At 47.7% G+C, this 23,663-nt stretch overlaps 1 protein-coding gene across 2 annotated transcripts in view; it reads right to left on the reverse strand.

The window, feature by feature from the left end:
- The window catches only part of GNB5 (G protein subunit beta 5), a 29,903-nt gene that overhangs the window by 5,102 nt on the left and 1,138 nt on the right, over positions 1-23,663 (reverse strand). Inside the window, exons 2-10 of one of the 2 annotated variants that reach the window (XM_037394709.1) lie at positions 22,571-22,714; positions 16,988-17,099; positions 12,537-12,673; positions 10,795-10,836; positions 10,160-10,236; positions 8,529-8,661; positions 4,492-4,635; positions 1,278-1,369; positions 1,108-1,156 (exon numbers count right to left, since the gene is read on the reverse strand). In XM_037394709.1, coding sequence (XP_037250606.1) covers positions 1,108-1,156; positions 1,278-1,369; positions 4,492-4,635; positions 8,529-8,661; positions 10,160-10,236; positions 10,795-10,836; positions 12,537-12,673; positions 16,988-17,099; positions 22,571-22,696 — 912 coding nt within the window. In that variant the 5' untranslated portion in view covers positions 22,697-22,714. Of the gene's footprint in view, positions 1-1,107; positions 1,157-1,277; positions 1,370-2,488; positions 2,768-4,491; positions 4,636-8,528; positions 8,662-10,159; positions 10,237-10,794; positions 10,837-12,536; positions 12,674-16,987; positions 17,100-22,570; positions 22,715-23,663 lie in introns of those variants that run through there. The other variant, XM_037394710.1, reaches the window with a different exon arrangement.

Raw genomic sequence — 23,663 nt, forward strand, 5'->3', positions numbered from 1 at the left:
TCACAGCACTGCATCTGAATAGGCTTACCACAGAGCTAGAGGTATTAATTTATAATCGCAGCTTTTAAGACCGAAAAGCAGTGTACACGCTCTCCAGAAGAGCCTTGGAAGGTCTCCACACCCAGTGAAGACAAAGGGAATGTTTCTATTGAGTTTATCTGGTATTGGAGCAGAGTCAAAACATGCTCTGAGGGCAGAGTACTTTAGAAAGAATCTTCACCCTCCTGCAGCTCGGTGTGATGTTTGAATAAACAGGAGGAACAAGGTGCCAGGTGCCTCCCAAACGTCCGCTCTCGAGCTGCACTTCACTGCCAGCTCGGTCCCTGCAGGGCTGTGGTACAGCAGAGCCTGGTCCCCCATGGGGACCCGCCAGCTGCAGCAAGAGCCACCAGCACCATGCAGGGGCCCAAAGGCACCAGGAGGTAAGTGGCACTTTGCATACAATGTGCTGACCCAAATCAGCCATCAGTACATACTGCGCCCCTCCTAGCAGCTTGCTCACAGATAAGAAAGATCCAGTAAGAGCTATTGTATCATCTAGGATGTGGTGACTCATCACAGCGAGGACGGCTGGCAGTGAGTTGGTCTGACAGGGAAGACATGCACGTGGCCAAGGCCGCCCTGGGGCTGCGCTCTCGGGATGCACAGGGCTGCAGAGGCCAGCTGACCAGTCGGCCCAGCTCCCTGCTGAGCCCACAGCCCCTCTGCTTGCTGGGATGTGCACGCTCACATACAGGCTCCCTTCGTGCCCTTGCGCTGTGCCGCTCCTCCTGACACAAGCTGCAGCGTTTCATCCGGTTCCTCTCATGTTGTGACCAACAACTACATGAAACCAAAGCTCTTCCAGTAAGACAACTACTTTTTGATCATGAAACTTCAGAACATAGAAAATCTGAAATGAGTGTTTGGACAGTACCTCATGTAGAGAAGTTTGCAGAGGTGACCTACATAGTATTACTAGATTTTTCCCTACAGTATTATATATTTTATATTATACTATAGCATTATTATTTCTGCAGTTTTGGTGTCACAGGCCCAGTTCAGTCACCTAAAGTCCTCCATGGATGTGACCTAGTGTTTTAGGAAAACTTTGCTGAATTAACATACCGTGGCATCGTCTGAACCAGAGGCAAAAGCATCTCCACTTGGGTAGTATCTGTGCATGAGTAAAAAAAGACCAGAACACATTACATTACTTGGATGAGGTCAGATGGCAAAAATAGAACCGGCGCATTGCTCAACATCGCAAATGTGTTCTCTCCCAGAAACATACTGACCTGACACTGTTGATATCTGAATCGTGGGTTTCGAATGACTGGATGCACTGACCAGACCGCATATCCCAAACCATGGCTTTCTTGTCACATCCCTAATAAAGACAAAAAAGCTCACTACAGCTGTGCAAATGGGGACACTCATCCCTCACGTGCCCGAGTCATCAAGCCCAGCTACATTCAAAGGCCCTGAACATCACAGCTCTGAGGGAATTTAGCCAGCAAAGCAGCTTCCGTAGCTGGTAGCCCCAAACCTGGTGCAGCCGCAGTTAGGAGCAGGGTATGCCACGAAGGCTGCAGCCTCAGCGGTGCCGCAGACCAGCACGGACATAGCGCTGCCGTGCAGCACCGTGGGGTGCAGACAGACGTGGGGTGTTTGCACAGGCAGTCCCACACTGACCGCCACTCCCAGCCCTGCTCCACTTGTACTGCTGCCCTACCTGTGTCTGCAGCCCCACCATGCCAGAGCTGCATAACTGACTCATTCCCTTACCGCTTAATGTGCCCAATATAAAAAATTAATACCCAACATTTAAAGTTTTATAACTAATTCTTCGCAGGCACTGAAACAGAAAATGAAATAAGTGCATCCAGAGGGTTCCCAGCCTCCTACCAGAGTTAACCCCTGCCGTGGCTCTGCACCCACGTGCTCGATGGTGTGGCTGGGATGTTAAAAGAAGCATAACAGCGTTTCATCTCATTGTCAAGTTCTAACCTGCCCTTCCAAGCTGTGCTCCAAAAAGATATTTGACACACGGTGCTGGCTGTGTGAGGTGCTCAGACCCTGAGTGCTTTGGGCAAGGGGCTCAGCCTACGCAGACTGCAGCATCCTCGGGGCAGGAACCATCTCATGCCCATAGGGCAACGCTCTCAGCTGTGGTGTCTCACTGCTGTCACAACCACGGTGACAGGAAAAAGAATGCGGGATCTTAAGAGTGATGGGAGATTTGAATGAATACGACCCTGCTGAGGGGCAGGCTGTAGGTGGGCCCGGTGCTGGGGGGGTGTCGGCCTCTATGGGGCTGTGTGGAAGCACAGGGCGAGCCAGGCGGCTGCTGCTTCTGCCGAGTAGGCGCGTCCTGCCCAGCAGTCCGCACCACACGTGTTATTTATTTTTAAGCAAATACGATTGCTAATCAAATTAAAGTCTCCTCACAATTCACATCTTTTTTCTTTATTTTTTTTTTAATTCTCTTGTGAAAATGATTTTTTACTAATGACGTAATTATTTAAAAGAGGTAATGTTCCTTTTGTACCAAATTTGGTTGTTGGTGAAACTTTGTGGTTTCTGCACAAGGGAAACCAAACAGGATAGGGAACATTTTGGACTCAGCATATTTCCCTCTCAAGCCCCACCACAGCCCAAGCCCAGCCCTCTGTATTGCTTCCATGTGCACTGTTCTTACTGACCTCTCTGGGAGTTTGGGGGCAAGACCAATCTGACAAGCTGGTGCTTTGACTCCTAAGGTTTTGAAGGAGAAACCAGCAACCACCTGCGGAGAGACGGGCCCCCTGAGTGCTATCCCACTCGCCCCAAGGAGCAGCGCTCAGAGGGCACTGAGCACAGCAGCCCACTGGGCTCCCCCAGGAGGGCTGGGATTTCCAGTTAATTCGTTAAATGTAATGGCACCCAGTCCACACGCTGATGTACTGGCATCGCCCATTCCAGCTCAAGGTTACTGCATTACTTAGGCACAATATACAGCGAGTCTCTCGACACCATCATACCTTCAGGCTGCCCTGTTTTGGCTATACCTGCATTGACATGATACAAGACAGATCTGCACTGAAGTGGTTTTTGCATGTGACGAATTAAGCGAGTCCCTGTAAGCACAGACATGCCCATGCTGCTAACATCAACACAAGTATGACATATTCTCTTAGCAGTACCATAGCTGCTTGCGATTCTTTGCCCTATAATAAGCTGAGCTGTTCCCAGGGAGAACAAATCTATCCTTTCTGGGAAGCAAGCTCAGTGACAGGAAAGCCAGGGAGGAGCAATGCACTCAGATGGAATTAGCTTTCAGTCACGTTTCGGAGCAGCTGTGCTAGCAGCAGGCAAAGTGGGCCAGTGTGCTGGGCTCTGCTCCTGATGGGCCAGCCAAATTTGATAAAAGAGCCATTACAGAAGAGGTACAGGTTTACTGTGTAGGGATGGGACCATGACTCCGAGCACAAGTGGAATCCCCTAATCCGTGGTCGGCACTTCCATCAGCAGGCATACAGCCAGCCCTGGGCCAGCGCTGGTGGGGCTCAGAAACCAGGTCCCTTCCGCAAAGTTACTGGTAGAAACCTGTCTCCAGTAAGAGAGGTCATCTCTCGGCCCCTGCCAGCCTCTGTCTCTGCACGCTCAGTCTCTGACGGATATCAGCTCAAAAAAGGAGCTGAGCCCCATCCCACTCACCTTTGTGCCTTGCCTGCCTGGCTGCCAGGCTGCATGCCAATGGCTTGGCTGCCCAGGAACAGCGACCCCTCAGCAGCAGGGCAAGATTCAGAAGATGCCCTGGGTACTTTCCCAGAGCAGTCCTGCAGCACCAGAGAGGTCTGGGTGTTCCTCTGGGCCAGGACAGGGAGCAGGCAGCGCTTGACTGATGAAGGAGCTTTAAATGCCTCTGGTACCACTGGAAGGCACGGGGGACTCAGCAACAGCTGAAGATGTGGCCACACCTCATCTCCCTGCTCCAGCATGTACAAGGGTTTAGCCAGTGTCCACTTGTACCCCTTGGCTTCTGGGGAGCAGTTGAGGGCCACAGTGGCACACACGTTATTTGCAGTCCCACTCTGATGCTCTGAGCAGCCGCCTGGCACATCCCATCCAGCTCCAGAGAGCTGGGCATGAGAAAGGAGCCAAATGCGGCAAGTCTGCTGTGCTGGGCTCCTATCACACCTCCGCTGCAGTACGAGCCCGCTGCTTTAAATCTGAGCCTTTCCCTTCCCCTGAGAGGCGTTGTTTTGATCTCGAGCTGGATTGCTTTGGTGTGGGGTGGAATTTGCTAAGTAAGCAGAACTGCAGTCAGACTGGCTGGGTGGGTTTGACCCCACAGTCAGGGGTTTAATTTGCTCCAGCTTGGAAAATGTGCTTGCAATGAGTGGATTGCACCAGGGCTTCCAACACATACTCCAGCACTCTCTCAATAAGATCACGAGCCCCCTGCCTTGCTGCCTTTTCCCTGCCACGTTCCTTAATTTCATATTGTGATAGGAAGCTTCTGCTTACCCCAGAGACAAATGTATTTCCCGTTTCAGAAGGGGCCAGGTCCAGGCACAGGACATCAGCTCCGTGACCATGGAAACTCTGTAGAAGCTGCCCACTCTCAACATCCCACAGAGCACAAGTTCCATCTCCACTTGCTGTCAGGATCTGTAGGATGTGGCAAGAAGAGTCACAACACAAAAATCAGCAGATGATCTTCAAGTTCACAAAAAAACAACTGACATCCTATACACACACCAGGAACAGCAGTAATGTAATGAAATGTTATGCAATAAATCAATGCCATAAACCCAATGTGAATCTAAGCACGGTTTGTGGGTTTTAATTTTAAGGAAAGAAGTTAGAGTGGAAATGAGAGCTGTTTTGACACAGCTATACCTACACAACATTTCAATAATGGTCAGTTTTGTGCAGTGGGATTCGGAGAACTGATGGCAGTAAGGATCTGCTGGCATTTCCATATCCTCCAAAAAGGAGGTAGAACCAGACTGGTATTCCTGCCTGCCCTTGTATGTAACCCTATCCATATTTAGGCTGCTGGAATTCAGCCTGGGTAAAGAGAAGAACTGTTGGAGTTAAGTATACCTGTTTAAATTTTTTTTTTTGGTGCTTGAAACAGCCAGGTTAAACCCAATTAATTGGGCTTATGACATGGATTTTCTGAAAGGGAAGTAAGCCTGTCTAGACAGTTGTTTGTAAGTCCATCACCTCTCACTTGTCCAAAACCATTTGTGTGTGAAAGGGCTTGAACATACACTGACCGAACATAGCTCACATGCTATTCCCTCATCTGCTACAGTGCTTGTAGAAAGCACATGTGATCAGCGCTTGTTATTGTGGCTAAATCCTGATGATGCTCAATTGTTCAAAATTTCCCCTTGGCACCCAAAGCTGTTATGCAATCACAAATTCTGTAGGTTGAAAGGGTCCCTGTGCACTGGTGTGGAGGGAGGCAAGGGTAAACTCAGGAGGGCTCTCAGTCTTGTACACAGGTTTTTCTCATGGTCAGTGAAACTCAAGGGATCCCAGCGGGTACTTAGAAGTTAAAAAGAAAACACTTTTCAAGAAGAAAATGATCACACAATCATGAAACCATTCACAGTGTTGCATAAAGGTTAAACACTGAACATGTTTGACAGATGCTCTGAAAACTCCTCCCATAAACAGAGGTCTGCAAAGCTGCAGAACAGACTGTTCTAAATCCTGCAGTACAGAGACGCTAATGCTCTCAGATGGTAACAGCAGAAGAAAGTCCTGACTTGTCTTTCTGGCCAGCTTTTGAGCCTAGATCAATGAACTGTTCTGTTCTGAGGAATATTTGTACTTGGCTGACCAATGAAGACTTTCAGCTCTGAGGATTTGCTCTTGTAATAGCATGTAAGAAAGACACGAGGGGAATAGGAGCAGCTAAAGGTGTAAGGGAAGGGTCTGTTGTCAACTCAGAGCTCTGGCTAGTGCCTAAAGAGAAATGTCATGGGCTCAACTTCAGGGTATCGCCATTGAAAACAAAACCAAACCAAGCCAAACAAAAACGACCCTCCAAAAATCCAGAACCAGAAGTGAATTAACAACCTTTGCTATTAGACTCTGGCTTGCTTGCACGAGGGGCTCCAGCAGTGTGGGATGGGGATCCTCGCCTGGCGCCTGGTGGCAAGAGGCAGGACTTGCACAGGGCAGGGGACAGCAGGGACACAGCCCCTGCTCGCCCGGAGCACGCACAGGCTGGCAGCAGCGCTGAGGGCAGAGGGGCCACCCTCACCTCTGCCTCCTCTGCATGGCCACAGGCTGCATCCTGCTTCCCTGTGCCGGGAGCATGGCTGGCTGCCCTGTGCAAGGCACTTGAGATCCCAATTAACTGTTGCTATTAATACCCGTGGAGCATCGTCACATGGGGAGCATTATCACACTGCAGAGCTGCAGATACCTAATTTAGGAAGCAAGGCTCCCCAGCTCTCTGCGTGCTGAGGCGGGGGAGGCTCTTGCTGGCAAGACTGATTTGGGGCACCAAGAACAAAGTGCATGGTTGCCCAGCCCTGCAGCTCAGCGCCGGTCTCGGCCGAGGTGGGAACATGATGAGGAGCAAGGATGGGACCCCTCTTTCAGCACCCACACAGCCCAAGAGTGGCTTTAATCAATGATGAACCACCCTCAGATCCCCCCTCTTTCTATTGCACACCAACTCCTACACTCCTCCCCTGTCTTTCACTCCTCTGAGGGAAAACCAAGCTGTGGTTTAAGAGAGCAGCCGAGGCAGAGCAGCAGTGTTCACCGCACCTAGCAGCAGCTGCAGGGACACTGGGCTAGGGGACACCTCCACCATGTGCTAGGGCTGCTCCAGGACAGGTACCGCAGCCCTCGGTGGCGTGAGCCAGGAGAGCAGAGCTGTTCCGCACACAGCTGGGAATGCTCCTGCACAGTGCTGTTGCAGGCACAGAGCCTGTTGCACTCTGCACCGTCAGAGTCAGTGAATCATTTTAATTCTGAGGCTGTTATGTAAAAGGAAAAAGATAAGAAACCTGGGATTCTCTAGTATCCCTTGCATAACAGTATCCTAACAGAAGCCTGGCCAATCCACTTGCATGTATTTGTTTCAACAATAACGTTCAGTGATATAAATGATCACTTCTAAGCCTATCGGGCACAAGAAAATGTCTTTTTAAAGTCTTCAGAAAAATCTCTGAATCACTGAATATAAAGCACCTCAATCAACTGTGGTATTATTTAACCACAGTAATACATTGCCTTCAATATCAATGTGGCTCGCTGTATTTAATATGGAGAAAAAACCCCCAACTTTTCTTTCTTATTAGGAAAAATCAATATCTATTTTTCCTTTCATAGGATTTAATCATGATGCATATAGGTACGGACAAGAAAACCAGGATTCCTTTTTTTTATCTCATAAAAAACTTTCCACTTAAATTAGACTGCTCTAATTATGCAGGGCTCCTCACAGTAAGGTCAGGGCTAAGCAAGCCTGAGCGCTGGGTACCTCTACCACTGGTTTCCATGGCAATGGACTTAAATTAGCACCTCGGAGTCATTACAGAAACCATAGAATGACAAACAACAACATACTCTCGGGCATCTCATGTCCTGAAATAGAAGCAATAAGAGCCAATAACTCCTTCAGAAGAGCTTCAAATATCTGGAAGAAGGGAACAAGTTGTTCCCTTTCCAGCAGCTCTGCTGACACAGAGCGCAATGAAAACGCTCCCTTCTACCACTTATTTTGCTGCAAAGCTGCACTGAGCAGAGCTTCAATTAAATTAAAAAAAACAACAAAGAGGACAAGGGGATTATCCTGACTCCTTTCGTCATCTTTTGTGCTCCTGGAGAAAGAGATCTTTTGAGATATTCACTACAGAGGCAGGCTGGCCTGGCCTCAGAAGACCTGCACTTAGTTCCTGGGCTTTGCCATCGTCTCCCACTGTGGGCCTCTGTGCTCCAAGCCCCCAGCTGCAAGATGGGGATAGCATCACTCCTCTCCCTCAAGGACACAAACCACTGCATGTACGCCCAACAGGACTGGCCCTGGGGGGCCACCCTCAAGCTCAAATATCTCACTTGGTACAAACAAAAATCCTAAGAATGAAAGCAAAAGCAAAGTTGGCTGGGCGTCCAGGACAAAACAGACAAACAACACAGCCTCCATCAGTTGGCACAGCACATACCCAACCTAGCCCTAGATGAACTGGGTTTTTAACTACTGGTGTTAGTCTGAGCTCCTGAAAGTACAAGCCAGCACAGACCCAGCGAGCAGAGAACACACTGGTACCAGTTAGCTCTGTCTGCAGAGACGACAGGCCTTTGCAGGGTGCAGGTATGACAGCCTGGCCATGGGCTGTGACCAGCAGTTCCTTACAGCAGCTTTTGCAGCACCTTCATTGCCCCCAGCGAGGGTTTTCCAGCAGCCCCTGCATGGGGCAGGACGTGGCCCCGTCCGCTCCAGGTGCAAGGAAGGTTACTTACACCGTGTACGAGTGCAGCTGACGTTAGGTGTTGCTGGACGGTGAGCAGCAGGGAGGGAATGCATTTACCTGCATGTCTGAGTTAGTGAAGCTGCAGGCAGACAAGTAGTTTGTGTGCATTGCAACCGATTTCTTCTTTGCAGCCATATTTTCATTTTTGTCAAATGTCAGAGGGTACACAGAACACTTGTTGTCCAGGCCACTAAAGAGAGTAATAATAGCAATAACAGAGAGAACTGGTTAAAACTGCAACGACAAAAGGCGAGTGGTGATAAGAAGGAAACCACCTGTCAGTGCTGCGCTGCCAAACCCTTACAAGTACCGACTTCCCTGTATTGTGCTGTCCGGGATCTCCCGGTGCAGGGAAGCCCCAGCTGCCTCACCAGGCTGGCTACTTTACAGAACTCGAACAGCTGCGCCTCAGTATTCTTTATCCTCATCGAGTTTATAAATGGCACTGAATGAAACCTTACAAAAGTATAAACCAGGAAGCAGTCACCTCAGGGTTAATGTTTCACATACAGCCAGACCGCCATTTCTCTGTTGACATCCATCACTGCAAGATGTATCAGTACTTCAGCATCATTATTTATCTACCTTAATAAATCTGACCTAACTCCTAAGGAAAAGATGGTATAATAAGTAGGGGGTGTGAAGACAGGGCTTTGAGGAGAGTTTGGAAAAAAGGCAACAGGATTACTGACCTCCCGGACAGTTGCACCAGTTAAGCTGTGTCTCCCAGGCCAGACATGGGACTCTTTTCTAAAGGCTCTGGCTTGTACGTGAGCCTTTTCTAAAGCCGCAGTAGAGCAGCCAGCCCCAGTGCCTGGGATCCCAGTACACCCCTAGGTGCTGGTTCTGTGCCTTATATTACGTGCACAGCACTTAACTGACAGCACAACAGAAATACGGAATTAGGTAGTGCAATGCATATATGCCCTCCCTGTCTCTCTTACAAGTCTCAAGACAGAGCTTCCTTGCCATCCTTCGAACTTGAGTAGGAATATACAGTTTCTGGACTCCCCTTCCACACACATTTTGCAGCCTCCCTGCCTGTCTCTACTGCTTCCTAGATGTCAAGCTGCACAGTAAAGTCTCCCTTTGTTCCCTTCTCTCACCCCAAACTTGCTTTGTCTCTCTGATCCACCCAGTCCCTTTTTAAAAGATGGTTTGCCAACATCTCATCTCATTGTTTTCTCCCCTGCATGAACTCAATTTTTTCAAACCTGAGCCCTCAGAAAACTTGGAGAAGATTACCAGGGATGGGGTTTCTTCTCCCCACCCCGTCTTGGCAAGATCTATCCCTGTGCTGGTAATCGTTAATGACTAACCTTCTCTATGTCGTAGGAGAAGGAGTACAAAGGAAGAACAGGGTTAAAACCTCTCTCCCTTAGAAAATATATCCAACACACACAACCAAACTGGAACAGCGAAGTTGCATGCATGCAAAATTCCTAACCCATGATATAAATGCTGAAAGAGGATTATTTTCCATGCTTACACAACAAATGTTCTTGCACTGAAGTCAGGGGAGATAATGTGTACGAGCCATTATGGGAACAGAATCAGAGACACTGAATGTAGTCCTTCCACCCACAAGCAAGGCACGCGAACTCCTAGCTGTCAGCATCTGAAGGCACGGGGACGCCACTGCAAATCAAGCTTCTCTGTGTAAGCAGCTGCGGAAACTGGGAACTTACCCACAAGCAATGGCACATCCAGATGGGGCGTACGCACACGCCATCACCCAGGTACATGGCATCGTCACTGCGTGTTCCTGAAACACAGCACCTCTTTAAACTGGGATGTCACCATTTCTCTGCTCAGTGCAAGGACAGCAGCGTACAGCAAGAGGCCACCGCTGCTGCACGTGTAAAAGTGAGTTACAAACAAGTTGTTCTTTAGGGTGCTGCGAGGCAGCCCCGGCAGGGCTTGGAGGAGCAGCAGCACCATCTCACAGCGAACATCATGGCCGAAGGATGCTGGGTGATCACACATGGCACCTGCTACAGGGGTTACCCAGGAGAGGCCTCTGTTTTGCTGGCTGGGCTATGCCCCCGGCTGGAGCCCTCCCTGCCAGCGAAGAGGCTGGATCAGAGCTTCCTGCTGGAGAGCACGCCAGACTCCAGTGCCCTGACAGGCACTTTGCTCAGAGACAGGCCAAGGGAGGTGCTTTGCCCTGGGCCCCTTCGTTTGAGGCGCTGGTGGATGTTTGCATGTTATCCCACCGTCCCGCTGCCTTCTCTGACACGTCTGATCCCTTCAGCCCTCCATCTTATCCCACCACCATTTGCCCTGTGCACAGAAATCTAACTTTTGCTGAAGTTTCATTTACCTTGTTGGTAGTGAAGGAATCCCACACGATCACCTTCCCATCCTAAATGAAAGCATACAAACAAGAGAGAGAAATTGAGGCCTTCCAGACATGGCTGTCACCCTACTTTCCAAATTTAGGGAAAACTCCTCTGCTCATCTCCATCCCCCAGTCTGTCACATCATGAAATTTTTGTCTCCATGTTAACAACAGCACAATGGTCCACCGGAGCACTGAGGAGACACTCCTCAGGAGAACCAGTTACCTCTCTGACCAGAAGAAAAGTGTATTTCCTCCTCACTGAGATGACTGATGACAGCTTAAATGATGATCTAATCTTTCAATTTTTTCCCTTCCCTTTTAAGGGGTTTATAAGAACTCCCCTCACTCGCAGCACACGCCATGGACAGGACCATCGCCTCAGGGAACTGTCCCTAGCGAGCCCTCACTTGCTCCTTTCAGCCACCACGTGTTTCTCCCAGCTTGTAATTGCCACCTGCAAAGCCGGCCACCTCTCCCAAGTGGTATCTGTTGGCCTTACAATTACAAGAGGTGACCTGTATTACAAATCGCTTGCTGAGCTGGCAGCACACATGGGGACTATTTATGGACACTGCACTGTTTATTCATCTTCCCTTTCCTGTCTTTTCCTGGTTTTCCCTTTACTTCTCACTACACTTACTTAACCTTCAATTATCCATTGATACAATCACTAAATAGCCATCATAAGAACCCTCCACAGAGAGCAACACAACCACTTTGTGTATGCCGGCTACGCTCACGCCAGCTACTTTGCCTTATGCACATAATACCGCTACCTTCCCTGTACCATGCAGGCAAAATGTTTGTTACTGAGCAACAATTGTTGCTGTACCAGGACTCACTAGAGTTCTTAAAATAGAGTAAAAAATGCAAAAATGCATTACATCTTGCCTGTTCAGCTTTCTGATCTACACACTGACATTTTAACCACTTTAAAAAACGTGACATTATTTAAAATTATTCTCTTTGCTGAGATCACCATGAATGGTAAAAATTCACAGTAACTGAAGGTGGCTTGCAATGCAGATTGCCTATTTTTATCCTTCAAGTGAGACCCCTGACAGATTTCATATAGGTCAATGAACAGCTGTGAGATGCAACAAGCTCACTCACTGCCATACTGGGCTCAGAACAAACCAGGGGATCTAGAAAGCAATTATCTCATTACCTCCTCCAGCTCATGAGACTGGTCTTGAGCAGGTGTTAGGACTGTTTCTCAAAATGCCCAAGTAAATGCAGTAATTTTGGCAAGATGTTTGAGATTTTCAAGGTCACACTAATCATACAGACTGCAGCAGAAATTTCTGTGCGCAGAAATCTCTAGAAGAATCAACATTTCTTCCCTTCCTTTTTCCTGATTATGTTCTCTGAACACACAAACTGAAATCATTACTAAATATTTTATCTGTAGAGAACAAGGAAATGAAAGCGGCCTCACGTGAGTCCTCTCTATTTTCCACTGTAGTAGGGGATATGGGGAAAATCTGTATATGACCGGACAAGAAATATTTAGGGTATTAGCTACAACCGGTATAGTGATGATCAGATGCTTGGGTTTATGCTCTCTGAACAAATATATTGCCAATGAACTGCTTTAAGGGCATCTTGAAAACATTTCCATTACACACGGGTATCATCTGCAAAGAGTGATACATAGCACAGACAACAGGTTTGTATAGTGCCCAACACTAGCTTTGAAAAACACCCGCTCACCAGCATACCTGGGAAGAGCTCACAATTCTTCTCTTGTCTTTGCACCAGTCCATACAGAGAACTTTATTTCCGTGGCCCTTCAGGGTCCTCCTGGTCTTCATCACAAACTGGCCCAGTGCTTCCACACGCTCCGCCACCTGATGAACTGCAAACAGCTGATGGTTAAAGCACCCTGCATCAAAGCTCTGCCCTGGCAAATCTCTGTTTGTGAGTAATGTCACCTGAAGGAATTCATCAATGAAGTTTGATTTTATGGTGCAAGCCAATGAGCTCTGCTTCAGAGCTGGAAGTTCGTAAAACCAAGGTGGGCAGTGTATGAACATATTCACCAGATAAAATAAGGATGAATTCACTCAGGGCTTGAATTCCAGGGTTGTAGCAGCTGGAGCCCTTGCAGACCACGCACCCAGCTATAACTGGAAAACAGATTACCCCCTTGATCCCTCTTACTGGGAAATCCTCAACCTGACTGAGGCTCGAAAGTACACAGGCAGCCTCCAGTCTAACACATGCCTCAAGGTATCAGCAGAAGTGAAGACCACTACTGGTTCTTGGAGAGGAAAAAAAAAAGTCATACAAAAGAAGGTGGTGAGCATCAAATCTCCAAAGTTTCAATAGTAAAACACTTGTTCTGGATGTGAGACTCCCAGTGGCAGTCAGCTCTCAGCATCACAGCGGTGGCGCAGTGGGATACACGTGCTAGCCGCTGGCGCTGGAAACGACTTCTCTGCTGTGCCATCTCTTCTGGTGGCCAGGGGAGCACTGAGGGCCAGGACACAGCTCAGAACGAGCCAGGAATCCTGGCATTTGCTATAAGAGTGCGCCACCCAACTTCTCAACAGTGTCTGTGGACATTGAGGAACTTCATGGGTGGCCAGCTTTTTCTTTTATGGGAAAGAGAAACAGAAAGGGCAGGCAAGCAACTTCCCTGAGTAGCATCCTCTGGTGGCAAAATCAGTTCTTTCATACCTCATTTGACAGCAGTACATTCAAGCTGATGTTCTTAAAAACCCAACGAATTTACATTTCCAATTGTGCAAATTCACTTTGACGTAAGATTCATCCCACTGCAGCTGACAACTCAAAGCTGTCCCATACAACCCTGATGCCTCATGCTGGGGTCATCTGCACGTGCCTAGGAGAAAGCGTTATCTGAGGAAATCTATTTGCTTCGCTCTAGCACTGTTCACCCAGCGTGCGTCATGATGTAACTCTGGGCAGCTCTGACACACTTTACAGGGGGCATCAGGGAGGGTGAGAGTTGCTTCAAGCCTCACAGCAGAGTAGAGGTCCTGGGGCAAGACCCTGGCACCAGAATTAAAAAGGACTCGCTCTAGAGAAGAGCTAATAGGATCCAGGGCTTCCCCGCGTGGCGTGTTTGTCCATGCTGAAACCTAAGATGATCCAGCTGCTGTTAGCTAAGAGGCAATGCCCAACAAACCTTTTGAAATAAATGCAGGAGCTCACATGCTTTTCATGAGCTGCTGGAGGAAATCTTCAGCTTTCCAAGACCTGCTGGAGGCTGAGCTCCACATCCCATACTGCAGGCGATTGCTCTGGGGCTGCGTTGCTGCTTTACTCTTGGACATTCTTCTAGAGCTGCAAGAAAGCTCATGGGCTAGGAAGGGCTGTCCCAGCAAGAAAGCAGGTACCAGGAACTTTGAGATTCTTCCCTGGCACGGGGTCAGGGGAGCAATTTCTGCCTAAGGCAGAGACTGACTTCTAGTGGACTAGCTTTTCAAGAGTTGTCTTTCAAAACCACCAGCCCCACAGGCTGCACCAGCGTGTTCTCACCTGAAATCTCTGCTCAACCACTCTCACTCAGCCAGGGGACAAGTGCTGTCCACCATTCCTGACAATTTGTCCAGCCCATCTCTAAAAAGAGGTCAGAAGCAAGTTTCTGAGAAAGTACTATATAAACCCACTGAGGAAAAGATACATTTCCCCCTATTTCTGCCCATGGAAACCTGCCAAATGATCCGATCACCAGGCATGAAAACACAGGACAGGAGGTTATTATGGCAGCTGGAAAGATGCTTGTGTCCAGAACATATCTGGAAAAACAAATGTTTAACAGACAATGGACAAAGTGTTTCCATTATGTCAACACAGCCGAGACTCTGTGGAATTGTCTGGTTTAGCCTTACTGATTCTCTGAGGACGCTTATCTCCAACCACAGCCATAATAATCCTGCACCCGCCTAGCACAGGTTTTAGTCAGATAATTATTTTGAAGCATTCTCCAACATTGTTTCAAGATAGTTGAAAATTATGCACTCAGCAAGTAGATCACCTAAAGCCACTAAGTAGCTTGAGCGGTTTTACAAAGGTCCAGATAAAACAGGCTATTCTAAAACACATCGTTTGGCCTGAACAGGAGGTGTAGACTTCATGCAGATACTACTGGGTCTTTGATCTTTTCTTCCCTGGAAGTCCTAATGGTCTCTTCTGGTCTTAAAAGTTTGTGGATTGCGCAAACAGAACAAACTTATCTACACCTGAAATTTTAAGCAATAGAATTGAATACTTAAAATTGTAAGATTGTAAATCAAATGCGCATTTGGTATTTCCTTTTCCTATCCACACTTTTGAGGGCTGCTGTTCAAAACCAGTTGAACAAATAAGGGCAATCGTAGTTCAGCCAGCTGTTTGTTTTGGGAACCATAGATGGAAAGTCATGATCAGAGCAAAAAAATGCAAAAGATACAATTTTAGATGGGGGGGTGGGAAGCCAGAAAATAGAAAAGGTGCTTTATTCTGAAATTCACAGCCTCCGCAGAAATAGTTTTTGAGTTCTTGAGGATAATTCAAGTGCAAAGATGTTCTGACACAGAATCAACAATATAAAGTATGATGAGGGAGCACTGTTCTACAGCAGCACAAGACTTTTGTCTTAGAAATCACATCATGGCTACGGAAACAGGGGCTTCCAACGTAACTTTACAGATTTTACATACAAGAAAGACACAAATACCCTATGATGATCAATGACATGCAGTTATGGTATCACTGCAATCACAGGTCAAAACTCTTTGTGAGCAAAAATGGATTTAAGTGTACGCTTCAGAGGTCTGTTAAACAGAGGCCCCACTACTGCCGATACAGAAATTATACTGCAGGAATACGATGATTTATGGTAATGTTTCTGCAATGAGGCCACCTCCATCTGTTTAATGATTCCCATTGATAGGACAGTCATATAAGATATGATTGTCTAATTAGGCAAGAAAATGCTCTATTTACTGCAGGGGAAAAAAATCTTTTAACCCTCCCTGACCTGAAATTTAAGAACGTTTGCCAGTCCCTCAGTCTTGCTAAACACTAAGAGCTACATCACTGGATACAGGCTCAGATTCTTTTTCAGCATTTAAGGCATCAAAACAGATGAAATAAAAGTTTTGATGACCCATTGATATTTCTAATGAAGTGAGCTATATGATTTCGGAGGAATGCAGTAATTGGCAGGTTTTTCTCAAAAAAACCACTTCTGCAATATATCATTGCAATTATAGAAATGAAATTATAAAATTATTTTTATATCTCAGGACAGATTAATTAATACCTATTTGAGCAGCTCCATAAAAATAAGGTTAGCTTATTTTTTCCTGAATAGGGGGGGGTGAGGGCTGAGATCTGCCGCTGTCATTTCTGTGCCATTAGCCATGGCTCTCTCAGGGTGTCGCTTCTGTGCCATTAGCCATGGCTCTCTCAGGGTGTCACTTCTGTGCCATTAGCCATGGCTCTCGCAGCCACAGCTGACAGCAGCGAGTTACGCATGGCCAGCTGAGCAGCCCCTTGCCCCGCACCACGGCATCAGCACCGCATCCCTGCCAGCCCTTTCCTCGCGGGGAAGGTGGGGAAAAGGGGCCGGTGTCGGCAACAAGGTTCCTTGCCAAGCCCTTCCACCCGGGGGGAGGTTCTGGCCTGGCGAAAGCAAATCCCCACCGGCCTCCCGCAGGCTGGCTTTAACCTTTGTCTCCGCCGCCAGGCCGGGCGTCAGACCGATGCAAACGCATCCCGGCGCTGACGGAGGGGGTGGGCACGGCCGACTCCCCCACCATCACCACCCCGGAGGCGGGCGGGGAGCGCGGCCCCGGCCAGGCCGCAGCCCCGCGGCGGGGGCAGCTCGCCCAGGGAGGCTGCGCCGCCCGCGCCCCCCGCCCGCCTCCCACCGCGCCGGCCGCGGGGCCGCGCACCGCTCGAGCACCGGGGCCGCGCACCGCCCGGGCCGCGGGGCCGCGCTCCAGCAAAGGCGTGGAGCGGCGGCGCGCCGTGGGCAGCGCTCTGCGCGCCCCGCTGCGGAGCGGGCTGCCCGCCTTCCCCGCGCCGCGGCCGCGCTGCCGCCCCGGGCCGCCGGCGGGACGCTCCGTTTCCCCAGCGAGGCCGGGCCCGCCGCGCCGGCCCTGCGGCGGCCGCGCTCCCTGCCCGGGGCAGCCGCCCGCGGCCCGGCCCCACTCACGCTCCACGTCGTGCAGCTTGGCCCGCTCCTCCTCCAGCTTGCCCTTCAGGCTCTCGGCCTCGTTCTTCAGCGATGCCAGGGTCTCGTTCTCGTGCAGCCCCTCGGTTGCCATCTTTGCAAAGGAAGCGGGGAGAGAGGGGAGCTGAGCGCGGCGGGAGGAGGAGTTTGCTCGCCTGGCTCCCGGGGATGCTGCCGAGGCTCCTGCTGCCGCAGCAACGCCGCCGGAGCCGGCCCGGGCTCCCTCCCCTCCCCGCGCTGACGTCCAGGGCTGGCCCGGGGGCTCCCCCAGCACCTGACCAGGCGCCGTGCGGAGCAACGCCCGGCAGGGCCGGCAGCCCCCCGCAGCCCACCCCGGCTGCCCCACACACACACCCCCGGCAGCCCCCCGCAGCCCCGCCGGCCCCCACCTCACTGCCTGCCCGCGGGGTCCCGCTCTACAGCCCAGCCCAGGGGCTTCGCTCCCCGAAGCACGGGCAAAAGGGGTAGGTTTCTGCCTCATACACAAACTGGTCCGTTACCAGAAGCTGCACACAGAAGCTGTGTGTGTGGAATCATGGGTTACCGCAATGGCATTTTAAAGCATCAGGCTTGGAAGACGGATCCTGTCCAGGCTTAGCAAATTCCAGCTCAGCTGCATCACTCCCTTACACTCCCATGGGCAGGGGCCACTGGGAGACTCAGTCACCCAGAAGGTCCCTGGCCCAGCTCCTGTACCAGCAGGATGGATGCAGTGCTGTGAACTCCTCGCTCCACTATGCTTCAAATTCCTCATTTTTAAACTTTGTGTTATCAGAGTTCCTCCCCCACGAGCCCTTAAACAAGCCACCTCTTTACCCTACATACAGAGTAGCACATTAGGGTCTGTGGCCTTCCCAGCCCTTGAAAGGGACCAGTTTCCAAAACCCGAAAAGGCACAAAAAGCCCCCCAGCTTGGTGCTGGTGTCAGCCCAGGGCACAGCACCACAGCTCTGCAGGCTCTGCTTGGGTACAGATCAGGAGCACGTGCTGGGTACACTGAGCAGCCGATGCTTCCAGAGACAGAGACACGCCACACGGCCTTGTGGCTTTTTGTTCCCTGGAAGGGGAGTTCCTTGAAAACGTCCTCTTCTTATTAAAGTGATTGTCCTTGATCTACACGGAGTAACTTTGCTCAGATTGACTCCCATTGTCTCCCTTTAGCCAGAAAATAGACAATCCAATGGCTATTGTTGAACCTGGAGATGGGCCAAGATTGGAAAGGGAGATAAGAAAATACGTGTTTGCAGCTGTTGTTTAGACTCTGGGCATATCCTGAACACAGTGTGGGTCTGGGAGAAAATAAAAGTCCTTTCCCACACTGGGCTTAGCAGCAGTGTCACTGTCCGCCCAGGATGCATGGGCAGAGCTCTTCCCTGTCACTCCGGAGGCTGAATTCAGGCCCTGGCCTGGCCATGTGCTCCAGGGCTCTCTCAAGTCACTGGATCTGCAGGCAGGAGCCGCGTTACCTTCACTGCAGAGTCAGATACAGCGGATGCATTTCCAGTCTTCTCATTGTCCACAGACACTGGTGTGACCTAACCCCTCCAGCCTGATGGCCACACAGGCAACCCTGAACTTGAAATTTTGAATCCCAAACTGCATTGGTCTAGCTACAGTATTACAAAGGCAAAAGTAGGCAGTATAATCTGTGGAGTTCACATACTGCTGGATACGGGAACATCATTCAAAGCCCCTCAGAGTAAAGAGCACATTGGAAATGCCTTCCAGCACAGGTGATGCCAAGGAAATAAAACCTCAGAACTTTTAAAGGGCTACCAATAGAACAACAACAACAAAAAAGCATATTTTAGCAGAAAAGTGACAGGAAGCTTCTAGTGTGTTATCTTAATGTCTGAAAAATTAAACCCACTTATATTAAACTCAATGATGCACGTGTGTCCTGGGGGAGTGGCAAGAGAAGATTTTGAAGAAGAAACTTCATTTTTGAAGGATTCTGATCAATGACAAATGCCCTGTTTCTGACACCTGATAAGTATGAAGGGGCCTAGAAGTTAAACTTAACAAAAAAATTAGGAAATTTCTTGGCCTTGATAGGAATGCATCAGCTCTAAGGAATTTGGCTTAGATAACACCTGTATGTCAGGCAGCTGGAACAATTTGACAGTGAAAAACTCAGGCTTTCTTGCCTTACTGATTCGAACAGTGTCATTGCCTTGGGCAATGGGATTAAAAAAATCTACGAAGAACAGCACAGAAGGTGAGAGTCTTTGGGAACCATACGTGTTCAGACTGATACATGATACTAGTTCTGAGATGACAGGGATAAGCAGAGCCATGAGGTGGAAGAGAAGCCTGTACCAAACAGAGTGAGCTATAGAAGTGTGTGATACATAATGCACATTTCATTAGTTTGAATAATAAAAAAAAAAATTAGCTCATCTGACCGAGCTGCTTAACTACCCATGTAATCATTAGCTAAACATGCAAAACCCCACAGAGTAAGGGCACTTGGGAGCTTTAAATAAAATGAACCAGTGTCAGATTAATTTAGAGGATAACATAGTACTAGGTCAACTAAAAGAGAATAAACGTTACCATTTAGTAAACAATCAAGGCGCTTTTTTTCTCCCTTTTCATAAAATCTAACCATACTGAAGGCAATATACTTTTAACAATGTATTAGCAATTGCTTAAAAAAATTGTAAGTGGTAAATGGTATTACAACATTTTATTAGAATCACTATGCTGAGGGCATGTTTAATCTGAAAAGGCAGTTCAGTCAGCGGCAGCAGATAAAGTATAGGTTCTCTTAGTCTGGTCTCTGCTTTCAGATGAGTTTCAGAATACCTTGGCACAGGACAAAATGCACAACAGATATGGTAGGTAGAATGTATGGAAAAGCAGGAACAAGTTACTGAACTTCATTTTGTAAGGTTATGATCCATTAATTGTGCAGTAACGACTGGCACATAAAAGTATTTGTTGCTGTGGCTTCATACTGACCACCAGCATTCCCTAGAAAGCTGACCACTTCCAAACTGGCTACTATGTCCACAGCAGCAGTGAGCTTCCAAGTTGCGCAAAACAAGGACAGCTTCTTATAAGAGAGCTTTTTTCTCTGACTCTTCCTGGTGGAGCAAAGGCAAGCTGACTCCTTGGCTTCATATATTTTGAGGCAACCAATCTGAAAGCAGTCATCTTTCTACAGGGCCTTATTCTATGGAGCTGCTATAGAAACATTAATCACCAAGAATTGTGGCAAACCCAGCTGTTACTGCAATCATAAACCCACCTTCCACACATGGCAAATACACCAGATTATAGAGATGGGGATGCATGGAAGAAAGTTGGTACTGTTCTGTTAATAAGGACACCGGGGAAAATGGAGGATCTAACAGCATGTGACAAATCGTTGCCTATCTTAAAAGTTCGGTCTTTAAGTTTTCACTCTCACTAAGTCACCAGTTGACCTTTTTAAATTATAAGCTAATTTACTAATACTTCTGTGGGGAGACTAAACCAGCAAACACTGATTGAGTTTCTACTGATTAGCACCCACCTCCAAAGCAGGCAAAACTCCAGAGGGAGAAAGATTATTTTATCTAAAAGGCAAACAATTGAAGTAGGATGATCTCAACACTGGGAATCAGCAATCTCCAATTCTGTTATCCCTCAGTATATGTTGGTTTTAGGGAAATCGCAAAGACTGCCTGATGAAAATGCATGTGTGCACCTGCTGGACTGAAATTAGCTGGTGGATGTGCAAATCAGGAAGTGGCAAAAATATCAGCCAATTATACACCACATTATGCACATGCATCCACAAACACATGCACAAGTGTGGCAAGGATATATTGTGCATTTTGATATAAGCCAAAGCATACCCACAGCTCTGAAAAAACAATTTAAAAAAGCAAAGGATACAATTTCCCTACCTATATGTATTTCAGTGCTAGTGCAAAGAACTCTGTGTTCTGAATATTTGTTTTTAAATATTTTACAAAATAAATATGAAAAAGCAAGCTAAAGCCAGATCAACCAGAGGTCCTACTGCAGCGCTAATAGCAAGCCTAACAGGCTGTTAGGTACTGACACAATTCTTCCTGAAGTCTCAGTCTGCTTCCACCTAGCAGCTGTTTCAGCTGGAAAGAGTCTAACTTCCATAATGCGAATAACAAGGAGAAAGTTGCAAGCACTGTAAACATCAAACAGCCAGTTTCCTGCAATTCCACCACACGTTTATCAAGTCATACCAAAATTTACTGGATAAATAGCTATTTACAGGCTTCTGGCCAAGAAAGACCTGAACAAAGCAGCGATTTCAAAGTTCAGAGAAGCAAATAAACCAGGAAGGGACTGTCTTTTGTCTTGCAGTCATTACATCTAAATTTCCTCCTAAACAATGTAACTCATGAGAATGTGCTGTGTCAGCCAGCAAACTGTACACACTGCACCACCTACAACCACCAAATCAGTGGTCACATCTGCCTGCAAAACAGTATTTTGTAAACACAGATAGTTAAACCTTTTAGCATTCCTGAAGAGATCCTTTCATCTGACACTCAAATATAACAAACTATTGGACCCTACTCAGTCACGGTAGAGACCAGCTCTGGGGAGGAAACAATGAAGGGTGCTTTCTCCAACCGATAATGTACAGTGGTTCAGGAAGATAAAATAAAGCTACTCCAAGTTGGAGTATAATCAGGACAACAAAATTCTTAAGTTTACAAAAGGAGTTTTGGAGACCAGCTCCTCAGTAACCACACAGGTTCATGACCTCAGCTTTGTATTTCATCTAAAAAACCCCACTGTGATCTCTCTCGAACAGTGCTTTCTACCAGGAGTGGGGGATGTCACCTCACCAGTAACTGCTGGAGATTAGAAAGCCTCCAACATCATCCCTTCTTCATGCAGGTATTCTAGCAGGACCTGCTGGTCAGGCTAGCAGGTTTGCTGATCTCCCCCATTACCACCCTCTGTGGTGATGCATGCACATGAAGACACTGCACTGCTGTGCAACCTTTTCCCACCTTACCCTCACTGTAGCAGCTCCCAGCTCTCACCCAAGTACCGCACATAGCATACAGGACAACATGGTCTCAGCATGAAATGTGGGCCACAAAGGAGTTCTGGCAGTGCTTCACATGTGTCTCATTTTTATCGAGGCAGACTAGAGGAACTTCATATCCCCTAGTTACTAGTGAACGAGCTTATTGCAATGGTTTGATCTTTTTTGGGGGAAGTTCTGTTAAAGGTAATGGGAAACACTCAAGACCATAGGCCAAACAGACTTGCACACATACACCTCAGAGCCGAGTTTAGACAGGCACATCAAATTTGCACAGCTGAGGAATGCAGTACCCTAGGGGGAAAAGCTCATGGCCATTTTCCAATCAAGAATCATAAAAAATATCCTTAAACCCCAGGGCTACCTCTGTTGCAGGCTTGTAGAAACACCAGGTGTCTGCAGAGGTGTTTGTTTGGCAGCCTATAGGCCTAGCAATGCTTATTTGCTGTCCAGAAAAATCCAACGTAACAGACCATCCAACCCCCATTTTTTGCAGTCTTTCCACATTCTGGCTGATAAAATCAATAACGTACCATTTCCACACATAGTGAGCAGTAGCTGAGTTGTTCTGATTTGATGTAAACAGCCCTAAGGGGCTTCTCTTTGGAGCACTTGTCACATGGACCAAATACAATTGCTAAAAAGGTCTGGTCGCACATCTTTGCGGTTCGGGAGAGCTGAAAGAGACGGAGAAGAAGGAAGGAGTGCATTCCAGTGCAGTGCAAAGCTTCCTAGTACTGCTCTGCGAGCTAAAGCAGCCTAGACTGTATATAGACATCTGTAGGCTGGATAATCTCTGTGACTAATCTCCTCTTGAGCTTGACAAACTGTATCTATATGCAAGATAGTCACATGCTCTGCAGATAATATTTTTATGAAGAAAAATACAAAGCAAAACATACGTATGTTGTGTTATGATGTGCACTGACAACACATCATTATAATGTGCACCGTGCACATGGATTCACTACATGCAGAAAATTACTCTTTGTTTTTATTTAACTACTGTCAGCAGACAGCAGAAATGCATAACAACAGCTGGATTTGTGAGAAATCTGCACTGATCAATATTTATTGTTTTTCCACTATATAATTAAATAGTCAATATTATGCATTATTTTTAAAGCTGAAGAGATGACCTAGGATTCCATCTGCAGCTACAAAAATATTACAAACACATGCCGCTTGAGCAGAAACTGATGCATCAAGCACACTGAAAGCTGGGTCATTAAGGACCCACTTTTGTTCTCAAGCCAGGTTTCTCCAGGATCAAAGCACTATCATCAACAGAGAATTAAAAACTACTTGAGAGTCAGAACAACAAACAAGAATAACACTGCAGTGTCCTTTTTCTCTGTACATTTTTCAAAGGGAAAATGGGACCTTTCACCACTTCTAAAATGAAAGCTTTTAACATGATTTAGACATGTACATAATGACTTTATGATTAACAAATAGAAGAAGTTATTGCAAAGAGAGATTTAAATGGAAGAAATGAAATTCAATGACCTATGCAGATTTTAGAATTTGTTTGGCTGGACATTATTTGAAAACCAAACCAAACTTTATTCTATGCACCTACCTGCGCTCTGCTACTTATTCTTAAGTATTTCAGTGGACTACTTG

The sequence above is a fragment of the Falco rusticolus genome, chromosome 7 (genome assembly GCF_015220075.1).
Source record: "Falco rusticolus isolate bFalRus1 chromosome 7, bFalRus1.pri, whole genome shotgun sequence".
Taxonomy (NCBI): domain Eukaryota; kingdom Metazoa; phylum Chordata; class Aves; order Falconiformes; family Falconidae; genus Falco; species Falco rusticolus.